Here is a 13,220-nt window from a genome sequence, read left to right as displayed (position 1 = left end):
ATGTTTGCCCAGTTTGCTTGGTCAAACAGCAAGTCTGTACTTTCCTCATCCCTCTCCCATTTTAGCTGCAACTTGGTTTAGGCAAACAACTTGGACAAACCAGACTTGATCTTTTTTATTCTCTTTTGGGCAGTTTTAAGGCCATTTTCACCAAATTACCCTTTTACACCATTTTCTGCAAAATAAGATCAAAACCACAAAATTAGGTAGAAAATGTGTAAATTAACATAAATAACAACATGAAAAATGAGTCTAAATTTGGCTTGATCACTATAGTGCACCTCCTCGCCGTCAAAATCGGCTTCAAGAGCTCGGAGATGAGCTAATGGGGTGGAGGGGTCATCCCTGGCTGCCTTCAGGTCTTGGTTTGTAATACTCGGCTAGACGCCAGCATCGGAATTCTTACTTTCCGGCGGGATCTCCGTTGGAATCTGGAATTTGAGGATGTCAGAGCCTTCTAGAATGGTACAATGTGTTTTTTAAAATGTTTTCACATGATTTTATGGTTTTAATGCAAAAGAAATTGAGTTTTGAAAAGAAAAGACCAAGGAGGGAGGAACCCAGGTTCGGCCGCCGAACCTCAAGTTCGGCCGCCGAACATGGGACAAGTTAGGAGGCACGTTAGGCTGCCGAAGGTGGTGAAGCTGTGGAGGCAGCTTTGGCCGCCGAAGGTCGTTGACCGGCCACCTATAAAAGGGTCCCTTAGTCGGATTAGAGGTGAGTCTTCTTTCTCTTTTCGGGTATAGGTGAGTCTTTGTTCTCCTTTGGTTGATTCCATGTATTTCTTCAAAGTTTAGCAAGTTTTAAGAAGGTTTTAAGTTGGTTTTGAAGGATTTGAGCTCAAGAGCAAAGTTGTTAGGTTTGGAGATTTCGGATCGGTTTTCCCTTGCGTCTCCTAGTTTAGACCATCAATCCTCTCGATCTTCAAGAGGTAAGCATGGATCCTCACCTTTCCTTATGTTTTACGTGAGTTTTGATGGGTTTCAGGGAGTTTTATGCATGGTTATGCATGGTTTGCATGGTTTTGGCTTATGTTGATCATAAGCTATATGTGTATGCTTTGTGTTGTTTTTGGGGTTTAAGCTAGTTCTAAGCCCCTATATGCATGGATAAGAGAGTTTTTGCATGTTTTTGCATGCTTGTATGAGTTGGAAAGAGTTTGGAAGGCTTGGGAGGCTGTTTGTGCATGAGGAAGCTGAGTTCTGCCAGTCTGGAAGAACTCGGGTTCGGCAGCCAAAGGGACTTTCGGCCGCCGAACCTGCCTGTGGTGGCTTGTTTTGGCTGCCGAACCCTGCCCCCGAAAGTTGGACTTTCGCCTCTGGAGGGGAGTTTCGGCCGCCAAAGGTGCCGCCGAACATGCATGAGTTTCGTCTCTGGAATCTCTTTCGGCCGCCATAGGTGCCGCCGAAAGTGGCTGAGTTTCGGCTCTGGAGGGACTTTCGGCCGTTGAACCTGCCGCCGAAAGTCCCCTATCCAGCCTTCCTTTGCTTGTTTTTCCATGCATGTTTAAGGTGTTTTTAGGGGATTTTTGGGGAGATGTTTAGAGTTATGTTAGAGTTGTTTGGTACCTCATTTGAGTCCACCTTTGTAGGATCGGACCCGAGGAACCAAGGAGGCCCACAGAGTTAGCTGGGTCAGAGTTAGTCCCGCGTCTGCCAGAGGTGAGTAAAACTGAACTATATTTTAAATTAAATGAAAGATTTTAGCATGAAACATGCATCATGAATGCCATGTGTATGTTAGGATGTATTGCATTAGTATTCACGAAGATGACGCATTGCATTGCATTATTACTTGTTGGTGTGGATGGACAACAGGACAATCCTTTAGCCCTCTAGTAATGAAGTCCTGAGGAGCTCTTTGAGAGCCAGGCACAGAGTTTATTGCATGTAACAGAAGTCCTGAGGAGCTCTTTGAGAGCCGGGCACAGAGTAGAGGGAGTTTTAGGTCAGTCCATCCGTGATGTGATTTGCTTGTGATGTGATGCATTCCATGATGGCATATGTTTATAAATTGTTTTTATTGTTCTGCTCACTGGGCTTTAGTCGCTCATCCCTCTCCCTAATTCCCAGTTTTGCAGGGCTAGTCAGAGGTTGTGCGGGATAGCAGCTAGAGTAAAGTCTATGTAATAGCAGTTGTGGACATGTATTGTATAATTATAGAAAGTCTTGTCATGTATATTGATGATAGAATTGTGCTTGGCCCTAGAGTATGGTTGATCCCTTTTGTACATGATCTGTAGATTATGATATTTTTTAATGATATATGGAACCAAGCTTAATATGTAATGTTGACCCAACTGGAGTATTTGATGAGGGCTCCAGTAGGGGGTTTTATGTTTACAGCTAGTGTGCATGCACAGGATTAAGCTTGGTATGAGAAAAGTTTTAAAGTTTTTATGTAATTGTTGAACATGTATGGAATTATACCATTTGTACAGGATGTATGTTAGGCTTGCTACGGGTCCCGACGGCCTTAAGCCGATCTGGATCCTAGCGCCGGTAGCGGTCCGATTTTCGGGTCGTTACATAGTTGAACCTGGAGGCAAACATATGGAAGGCCTTGTTCCATATCCTCCTTCATCGCGTTAGAGGCCTTGAACTCTGCAAGTCACGCCTCACAGGCCTCCTCGATCTTAGTCTTCAGTTTGGAGCAGTCCTTATTATGCTGCAAATGATCCTCATAGGCTTGCTTGATCTCAACTTTTAACTCTGAAGAGTCTTTATACTCTTGTAAGCACCTCTTGCAAACTTGATCGATCTCGGCCTTCAGCTCAGTAGAGCCCTTGTACTCCTGTAGGCGCTCCTCACATGCCAACCGGACCTTATCCTCAGTGAGCTTGGTGTCTTCAAGCAGGGCATAACACCTCCCTTTCAGAACCTTAACCTCTTGGCAGAGTTGCTGTTGTTGAAGTTGTGACTCCTCTACTACCAAGGTCAGGCCTTTTAGGTCCTCGGTGCACTTGCTAAGCTCCTGCTCAAGGACAACAATCTGAGCCAGGGCCTCATCCCTTTGGGCAATTGCCGTTTCACACCAGGCCTAGACGTCGTCACGTTCTGCCCTAGCTACTTCACACTGACGCCAGGCCTTGTCACGATGGGCCATAGCCTCATCCCTCTCGCGCCGAGCATCCTCCATGGAGGACAGCTGCACCAAAACCTCATTGCGATGAGACTCCGCTGCAGCTGCCCTCTCGTCAGCCTTCCTGACATCATCCTGCGCCCAAGCCAATTCATCTCTAAGGGTCCCCAGATGACTCTGGATTGAGCGAGCTGGCCTTTGACATCAGTAGTAGCCACGAGATTCTCCTCACGGTGGGTCTCCTCAATCTTGCGGTCCATCGAGCTCTGAAGTGACCAATCACAAGCATCAATCTCCATAAAGACACCCAACACCTAGTAGAAGGAAAAATAGCAAAAGAAATTAGAAAAATAACAAAAACAAAATCAACTCAAAATAGTGAAATGACTCACCATGAGGGGCATCTCTCGGAGACTGTCTCCTAGTTCCTCTCGAGTCTAAGACCGAAAAGCCATCTGCTGTCGAGTAGAGCAGGCTAAGAGGCTAGTGAGAGAAAGTAGACGTGGGTCTGAGGCGTCAGCAATCCCACCAAACATCCTCTCCCACAATAGCTCAGCAACAGAGGTCGCGGCGGACTGGAGAGTGATCTCATCAGCGTTCAAAATCTCATTTTTTGGAGCAGAAGACAACAGCTCCATAGACTCTTTCTTCTTCTCACTAGGAGGGAGCACGACTGTAGGCTGCATGGAAGCGCGAGCCTTCTTGGGGGCAGGAGCCATAGGGGGAACCTCCATAGGAGGAGCTCGTTTACTAGTGGCCTCCCTGAGAGTGATGCCACCACTGGCAGCGACCTTTTTAGGGCAAGGAACAGCAGGGATGACCTTGGCCCCATCCTTAGAGACGCCCTTAGTAGTCAGGACGACCTCGACACCACCCTCAGAGGTGCCCCTATCAGCTGGGATGACCTCGGTGCTGCCCTGAGAGACAACTTCAGAAGTAGAGACGACCTCTGTACTTCCTTTAGGAGCGCCTTCAGTGGCAGGAGCAACCTCAGTTCTTCCCTACAAAACGTCCTCAGTGGACTCTTCAATGACTATGAGCTCCTGGGAAGTCGAGAGTGAGGTCGGTTTGGATTTCGGGATAGCAAGAGATCTGGAGGAGGAAGGAGTCCGATTGTGGCTGGGTGCCTTGGGAGCGTCAGAACGGGAATCCTTGGAGGTCGGCACTAGGGCACAAGAAGAAGCTGGGAGAGGAGGGACAATCTGACCAGCTGCCCTGGGAGTGATAACATGGGCGACCTCTCGAGTTGCGTCAGCCACGGACATGCCAGCCTGGAAAGCGTCCAAATCGACCCTCATACTTTCCCGAGACATGACAAAATTCTTTGGTGGCTTGATTTTATCCATGGGGAGGTCGAAAGCTGCAAAAAACAAAAATAATCAAATGAGTTAGAAGCACATTCAATAAAAGACAAAAAGGGGAAAAGGTAGGATCTCAGCAAATAAGTACCAGCTTCCCGGCAGTCCTGAAGACTGAACATAAACATACACTTCTCAACATCATACTTCTGCTTAACCGAAGTCAGTCTAAGAAGGCCAATCTACTCAAAGAGGGTCAGCTGAGGAAGGTCATTTCAACCTGGGGGCACATCCCTTCAGGGGAGGTCAACTTGCCATGACACTTTAGGGCCTCCCTTTAACTCCACAACGGCGAACCCCTCAGCCCAACCCTTGATAGAGTCTTTATGTCCCAAGAAAATGGACAATCCCCCTTGAGGGGAAAAATAATAAAAATCTTGGCTAGCCCGGACTAGATAGAAGAAGGTAGAAAACAGGGCAGTCGTCGGGTTGAATCCCCAACTGAGACTCACAAACTCGAAAGAATACATAAAGAGGATGGAGTTGGGGGCCAGCATATGGGGAGTAATCCCAAAGTAACAGAAAACCTCAACGAAAAATGGGAAAAATGGGAAGTCAGGCCGAAATCGCGTTGTTTGATAAAAAAGACCAGACTAAGATCCCTCTAGGGATCAACGAGACCAGAGGGAGGAGGATCGGGAAGACCGATCCTCTCATTGCGATGGGGAGCCTTAATACAATAAAGGGGAGTGTCCAAGTATTCTCGAGAAAAGAAGGTCGAAAGAGAAGATGGGTTGACATTAGACTCCAGATTCAGGACATCGGGAAGCCTAGGACTATCCATTGCAAAGTAGGAAACGTACCTTGAAGACGATTTGGCAGGGAAATGAGAGAGATGGAGCACACAGAGAGCAGAAGGAGAAGAAGAGTTCTACGGAGATTTGGGGTTTTGAATTTTGAAAACAGTAAGGCAAGGAAGAGACATTTTGATGGGAGCCATCCTCGGACCGCGCGGTCATAATGGGTTCTAAGGATTTACCCCCTCATCACTCATGCAATAACTACTGAGGAGGTAAAGGGGCAATTGATGACCGCTAGGCCTCACCACTCCTAGGTAAGGTTGGGCCCAAGAAAACAACGCTGGCCCAAAAGCCCATGGAGCCTTCTTTAGTTAACTGGTCCAGCATCTTGAGTCTCAGTCCAGACCCGCGAGGCAGGCCTGGTCGTCCGCAAGTCTAGGTCCAGTGAGAAGGAACCCAGACCGGCGATGTGACGTGATGAAGGATAGCAGACTCAGTCACTTCGCAATCCTGCCCGCATGCACACCGGGGGGAATTAAATGGCCGTCTGGGGTGGAGAAGGGGTCTGACACTTCCGTGCGTACGGACCTGCGTGATAGAGACAGGTGGCACTGTAGCATAGAGGCCATTAGACGTCACTAGTAGACAAAAGGAAAGGAATAAAAGGAAGGGAACACCTTTCTCATCATCTAAGCTTACACACACGCTGTAAAACTCTATTCTCTGAATCTCAGAACATCACTGTAGGACCACATCAGATCAAAAACCAGATTCCAATCCATGCACTTGCACCCATATTAACACATGGAACATCGGAACATCACAACATAAGTTCCAAATCGATCAAGCAACAACAATTGATTGGCAAACATCCAAAGGTGACATTTCAAGTACCCTTTCAACATCAACCTCATGATAAAAACGAAAGGCATACACACCTTGTTCCTCCTCAGTTACTGTCATGCCCATAAACAGCTGCCAAAGCAATGCCAATGTTTGCTTCATAGCATTAAAATTAATGACCCGGTTAGTTAAGAATCTGCCTATAAGGCATAGGAAAAATCCTGCATATCTTGACCAACAATCTCTTCTTCAAAAACTAATCCATTATCCTCCTCATCCTCCACAGACAAGGCTGCCATTTCAACTAAAATTTCATCCTCTTCCATCATGACAAAACATCAGTTTAAAAAGAAAAAAAGAAATTCTTACATATGAACAAGATGAAAGTTGTCACGAACAAGAGAAAGCCGCTCTTAGTATCAATCTTTTTCAGTTAATTTATAACTTTTTTCATTAATATATTTAAATTATGCTTTTAAGTGCATTTCTAATAATAATTTTAAACAAATCTCAAATTTTCTTGTCAATATATTCAAATTATGTCATTCAATTTTATAAACTAATAAAAATTTAAAATATGATCAATAAAATTTAGAGTGAAATTAATAATATGATTATAATTAATTTTAAATTTTTTATAAATTATATTAATATGACTAATTTTATATTTTAGTATTATAATTTCATGAATTTAACTATTTAATGAATTATACTTTTAATTTAAATGTTTAATACTTTAATTATAACTATAAAAGATATAAATATATATTCTGCAATTTATATTACGAAGGGAATCGTCTCTCGTTTTTATTTATTTATTTATTTTGCCATAGTCGTCCCTCACATTTGCCTCCCGTAGATGTGGGAAAATGCCTTGACAATACTTTCGAAATAATCTAATTCAACATCATGATTAAACAAAAATTTATTATAAGACGACGCAGCAGCTAAGGATTATCCTATACGCGTCCACTAATGTGCTCAACACAATTAGCACCATCAGATTAAGAAATCATCGTTCAGTTACTAAAAATTGATCATGATTATGATAATGATCATGATCATGATCATGCAGCGTATTAATCAACTCTTATTGTCCAATTAAACGTGATCTTGACACGTGTCCAAATGACTTGCATTCCGAGGTATACTGTTAAGAAAATTGGAATTCCCGCAAAGCATGGGCATGTTTCGATTAGTGAATGAAATCTTGTCGACTACGGGACAGTAGGCAGTGAAAACGTAAAATATGTGGCTTAATTGTCGGTACGCGTGGCATCCTATAGCCACGTGTACAGTTCACAACAAAATAAATAAATGTTGAAAATAATAATAATTATTATTTAGTTTAAATTGTGTAATTATGGTCCCCACCATCTGTATGTGTATAGCATAGGCAAGACAGCCAGAGGAGGGACAGGCGTCCTGCGCAGACTAGTAATACAGTTATGAGAATCCGCCACGTGTCACCGCACCGCTTCTTTCGTTTTTGTATCGCTTTTTGCAATTATGCCCCTGAGTGTTTTGTTGCTTTACTTTTTTTCTACCATATCCATCGACTCCTTTGCTTGTTCTCTTTTTCGCCCTCTTCCTTTTTTTTTTTTCTTTTTAATCTTTTTATCGTCAAAGGTTATTCTCTTGAATTTCGTAATTCAACTTTTTTTTTATTCGCTGTTTTCGATTCAGTCTATAACTTTAATTTTTAATTACTTTTTTTAAAAGGTTATTAGTATTAGAACAAGTATTATGGAGTAGTAACTAACGAATATGATAATAAAATTTACTATATTTTATAATTGCTAAATTAATATAATTACAATAATTATTATTATTTCCAATAAAAATATATAGCGACATGTTAAAAATAATACTATTGCTAAATATATAGCCACATGTTAAAAATAAGTTTTCTTAAATCTTAAAATCTATACTGTAAATCACTCTTTATATATATATTTTAAAGGTTGGGGAAATTCTAAAAAAACATAAAGTAGTGGGAGTTAAAAGAAATAAGATAAAAAGTGGGGGATGGAATGGAAAGAAAGAAAATAGTAAAAGACGTGGTGAGAAATGGGAAATGAATGTGCGGAAATTCACACAGGAATACAGCACAGCTTTGTTGTTGAGATGGCTGAGAGCCCCACCCTTCGACACGGCTTTTGGCTGTTAATTACTTTATAATTAAATAAATTAATAATTAAATGAAGAAAACGCCACTTTCAATACTCAGCTCTTCAAGGCAATGCCACCGATATTCTTGCCACATTTTTTCACACAACTATGGGCGATAATTTTATGAAAATATTATTATTTAATTTTAGTAGTATAAAAAAATTAACTAATTAAATAAATAATCATATAAATAAAATTAATTAATTTTAGTGATTTTTTTATATTACTATTTAATTTTAATGGTATAAAAAATTAATTAATTAAATAAATAATTATATAAATAAAATTAATTAATTTTAGTGGTTTTTTTTTTGATATTACAATATCAAGTAGATAATTATATAAATAAAATTAACGGAATGAAAATTATTATAATACTTTTTTTTTCTTGCATAGAAAATTGTAAATTTGATAATTGATTTAATATATCTTAAATTATATGTTATAATTATTTAGTTAATTATATATCAGAAATACATTTGACGTTTATTTAATTCAAATAATATATCAATTTTATTAGTTAAATTTTAAAGTTTAATATAAATTTTATTTGAACCTAAAAAATATAGATTGAATTTTTAATTTTAGAATTTATACATTGTATATGCTTATTATTATTAAATTATTTATTATCAATAGTGTAATTAGATAATAATTTTAGTATTTAAAAATATATCAACATGTTTATAATTTATATTATTTTATATTAAAATTATAAAATTATTTTAATTTTAATTTTAATTTTAAATAATTTAAGTGTATAATAAGATTTTTTTAAAAAAAATTAATGTATCATAGAATTTTGTTAATAAATTTTATGGATACAATTTATGGGAATTTTAATTTAACATAATAAGTCAATATTTTTTTTTTAAATCTTAAAAATTAATAAAATTAAAATAAAATAATAATTCTTTTAATTAAAAATTGATAATTAAAATAATAAAATTTAAATTTTTTTAAATTTATTAAATATATTTATTATTAAATTAAAATTGCGAGTGCAAAATAATAAACTTATATACTCAATTTTAAACAGTATAAATGTAGAATTATAAAAGCACTCAACGTATGTAATTGACGATTAGATTTTAAATTTATTATGTTATTTTCAAAAATATTTATTACAAAAAATAAAGCAATAGATTCATAATCTGACCTGCAAATTCTCCCTGGTAAAAACAAGGGATTATAAAAAGCACTTAAAAGACAAAAAAAAAAAACAACGCACCCAGGCAAAGAAGAGAGAGAGACTCTTCTTCTCCCTCTGCTTCTCTTTTCCTCCTCTGCTCTCTCTCTCTCTCTCTCTCTATATATATATATATATCAAAATCTCCATTTTTGTAGTTTCTGCATCATCATCATCCTCCTGCTGCTGCTGCTTCTTCTTCGTTGTTTCCATGATGGGTAAAGAAAGAGAAAAAGAAAGAACAGACAAGAAGATGTTTGTTGGAGTTGTAATGAACTGTGCTGCAGAGCTTAAGCTTCTTTTAATTGCTCTTTTAGTTCTCTGCAGTATAGCAACACTTCTACAGTTTCTTCCTTCTCGTTTCTCTATATCTACCTCTGATCTCCGCTTTTGTATCTCCAGAATCACCACCACTACAACCACCACCACCACTACCACCACCTCCTCCATTGGCCACCCAGAAACCCCATTAAATTCCTCTCTTGCTACCGCCCCTAACCCATCTCCCTTATCTGTTCAACAAGGTGAAGAAGTTCTTGAAAATGGAGTTCTTAAGAGGATCTTTAATCCTTATGGTGCTGCAGCTTATAACTTCATTACCATGGGCGCTTACAGAGGTGGACTCAATACTTTTGCCATTATAGGCTTGTCTTCAAAGCCTCTTCATCTTTATTCAAATCCCACTTACCAATGCGAGTGGGTTCCCCAGCCATCCTCTTCCGACAACTCCTCCGCCGTCCCCATCACCTCCACCGCTTACAAGATCCTTCCTGATTGGGGCTACGGCCGCGTTTACACTGTTGTTGTTGTGAATTGCACGTTTTCTCAACCCATCAACGCTAATAATTCAGGTGGGAAACTCTTTCTACTCGCATCCACATCAGGCGGTGGTGACAAAAACTTCAACATCACAGACAGATTTGAGGTTCTTCATGAACAGGCTGGAAACTTAAACCTGACTCTATTCACATCGAAACCCAAATACGAATATTTGTATTGCGGGTCTTCTCTCTACGGTGGTTTGAGTCCACAGAGAGTCAGAGAATGGATTGCTTTCCATGTGAGGCTGTTTGGTCAGAGATCCCATTTTGTGATACACGATGCAGGTGGGGTTCATGAGGAGGTGATGGAGGTTTTGAAGCCATGGATGGATTTGGGATATGTGACATTGCAGGACATAAGAGAGCAAGAGAGATTTGATGGGTATTATCATAATCAATTCATGGTGGTTAATGATTGCCTGCATAGGTACAGATTTATGACAAAGTGGATGTTCTTCTTTGATGTTGACGAGTATATTTATGTTCCTCCAAAGAACACCATCAAGTCTGTGTTGGATTCCCTCTCGGATTATACTCAATTCACTATTGAGCAGATGCCCATGAGCAGCAAGCTCTGCCTCGCGGCTGATTATGGTAGATATTACAGGTAAAATCATGTTTCTTGAAATCTTCTTTCTTTCTTTTGATTTGGCATCATTTAAGTAATTATTTGAGAAAATTTCTTTGCTAATTGTGAATTCCGAATATAATGTTTATTGTTCTGTTTTATATTAATTGGACATGCATGCTAAGCTTAGATGTTTAGGGAGAAAACAGAACATGAAAATTGCTTATTTTAACTTTACTAATGAATATTGGATAGTGTCTTTAAACTTGGTTGTCAAATTGAATGAGGAAAGCAATTGTATGTCAACAAAATTATTGGATTTGTGTGAATTAGTGTGATATTATTTGCAATATTGTGGTGGTTGATTGACTGGAAAATTAGAAGAAATAAAAAATAAAAGACAATAAATACAAGATCAAGTGGTCAGCACATACATATGAAGTCTTCTTGTAGAGTTGGTATTTTGATTCCTTTCTTTTCATTGTATTAGAGCAGGTAGAAGTGGGGTGGGTTTGAAGTGTTCTAAAGTGATCTTCTCTAATTCATAGGGTTAGGATCTTGTCACCTAACTTGCAAGTGTTGGAGACTTTTTATTTTAGAGAAAATTACTATTTAGTCTCTGTAGTATAAAAAAACTCACTAGTTGATCTATCGATTTTGAAAAATACATTAAGTGTTATACAAAAGTCTAAAATACTCTTGATATAAAGAGACTAATTAATTTACATTTTTACAAAATTGAATTTTAGCCATTAAGTGTTGTAGAAAAGTCTAAAATTTCTTCAATACGGAGGGACTAAGTATACATTTTTATGAAGTTGAATGACGAACTAATGAATTTTTTCATATTTCAAGAACTAAATACTAAAACACTTTACAGATAAAATTAATAGATTATTAATTAGTAAATTTTTTAATATCTTGTATTTTTCAAAGTTAAGGGATCAACTTATATGTTTCTCCATAGTTCAGAGACTAAATAATAAAATTTCCCTTTTATTTTTAATGAAGAGTAGAAAGTAATGCTCAATTTCTGTTATTCTCTTCTTCAAGAGCCACAGTGATCAATTTTATGTTCAATTGTGGTGATGAAGAACAGATTGTAGTGATGAAATGAACTTGAAAAACAGACAAAACAAATGAATTAGACAAGTTGTGATCGATCAATCATGTTGGTGCTTATTCATCAAAAGAAAATTACATCAATGTTTTCATATTGAGATTTGATATTGATAGAGAAACATAAAATTTAATATTGATACCAATTTTGTTGGGACTTACTGTGATGTGGACCTTATCATTTTAACCTAAATAGTCACTACTGATTTTGACTGTGACAATGCTGCTAAGATTTCATATCTCTATCTAATTATATATTCTGTGAATCACTTGCATGCTTAAGATTCTTCACCCCCTTTTGCCCAGTGTTTGATAGATACCAAATGCTTGCTAGATTCTGCCTATGTTGTCAAATGACATAGCAGAAGAAGGTTTTGTTTGGTTGGGGTTAACTTAACCAAGGAACTTCTAACTTTCCACTGAGTGGACTTGTGATTGGAATGAATCTTGTTTCTCTTTTATAACAAATAGTTTTGCATTGTCGGGTGGCACAGGAAATGGGGATTTGAGAAGCTTGTATATAGAGACATCAAGAGGGGGATAAGGAGAGATCGAAAATACGCGATCCAACCGAAAAATGTATTCGCGACGGGAGTGCATATGTCCCAGAATCTAGCTGGGAAGTCTACACACAAGACAGAGAGCAGGATCAAATATTTCCATTACCATGGAACTATAGCACAAAGGCGTGAACCCTGCAGGAAATTGCTCAATGTGACAGAGATAAACTTTGAAAACAACCCTTATGTTCTGGATACCACAATGAGAGATATTGCCTGGTCTGTCAAGAAATTTGAGCAGAAAATGATTGGCTCCAGGCTGCAAAACACCCGGCAATGACAGAATATATATATATATATATAGATAGATGTTCTTTTATTTCTTTATAGGATGTCTTTCTCCTTTTCTTTAATAATCCTTCTTCTTTGTTATTTATATTGATCTTTGAATTTAATATTTTTTTTTGTATGATAATTTTCTCTTTTGTTTGTGAATGATTACAAGAAACAGATGGTATATATGCCTCTTTTGTATATGTATTTTTCATTTTTTTGTTCTTTATTTGAGAATGGTATAAAAAAAATTTGATTGATTACTTGATAAGAAAGAAAATTTATATTATAAAATGGTGGTTCCATATTTTCAAATGATAAGTCTATGAGATATTTTTTTTAATATATTATTTGATTAATTAAATTTGTGTCGGATAAATTTATTAAAAATAAAATAATCTTTTTTAATTTTAAATATATTTAATTTTATATTTATGATTTATCTTTAATTAAGGAACTTTTTCTATTTTTAAGATATATCTTTGCATAATTATTT

At 37.8% G+C, this 13,220-nt stretch overlaps 1 protein-coding gene across 1 annotated transcript; it reads left to right on the top strand.

The window, feature by feature from the left end:
• Positions 1-9,416: 9,416 nt before the first annotated feature.
• On the top strand, positions 9,417-12,925 carry LOC110604273 (galactan beta-1,4-galactosyltransferase GALS3). Its single transcript, XM_021742438.2, has 2 exons — positions 9,417-10,811; positions 12,386-12,925. The coding sequence occupies exons 1-2, from the start codon at positions 9,595-9,597 to the stop codon at positions 12,729-12,731; spliced, it is 1,563 nt and encodes a 520-aa protein (XP_021598130.1). The 5' UTR covers positions 9,417-9,594; the 3' UTR covers positions 12,732-12,925.
• Positions 12,926-13,220: the final 295 nt, after the last annotated feature.

Source organism: Manihot esculenta, chromosome 16 (assembly GCF_001659605.2).
Source record: "Manihot esculenta cultivar AM560-2 chromosome 16, M.esculenta_v8, whole genome shotgun sequence".
Classification (NCBI taxonomy): Eukaryota; Viridiplantae; Streptophyta; class Magnoliopsida; order Malpighiales; family Euphorbiaceae; genus Manihot; species Manihot esculenta.
Note: the sequence above shows the minus strand (reverse complement) of the source record. Positions and strands in the feature narration are given on the sequence as shown.

Bases quoted from the DNA above. Each gene is read 5' to 3' on its own strand.
- LOC110604273 (XM_021742438.2), top strand. From the start codon at position 9,595: ATGATGGGTAAAGAAAGAGAAAAAGAAAGAACAGACAAGAAGATGTTT. The intron at 10,812-12,385 runs GTAAAATCATGT...CGGGTGGCACAG, and splicing joins GATTATGGTAGATATTACAG to GAAATGGGGATTTGAGAAGC.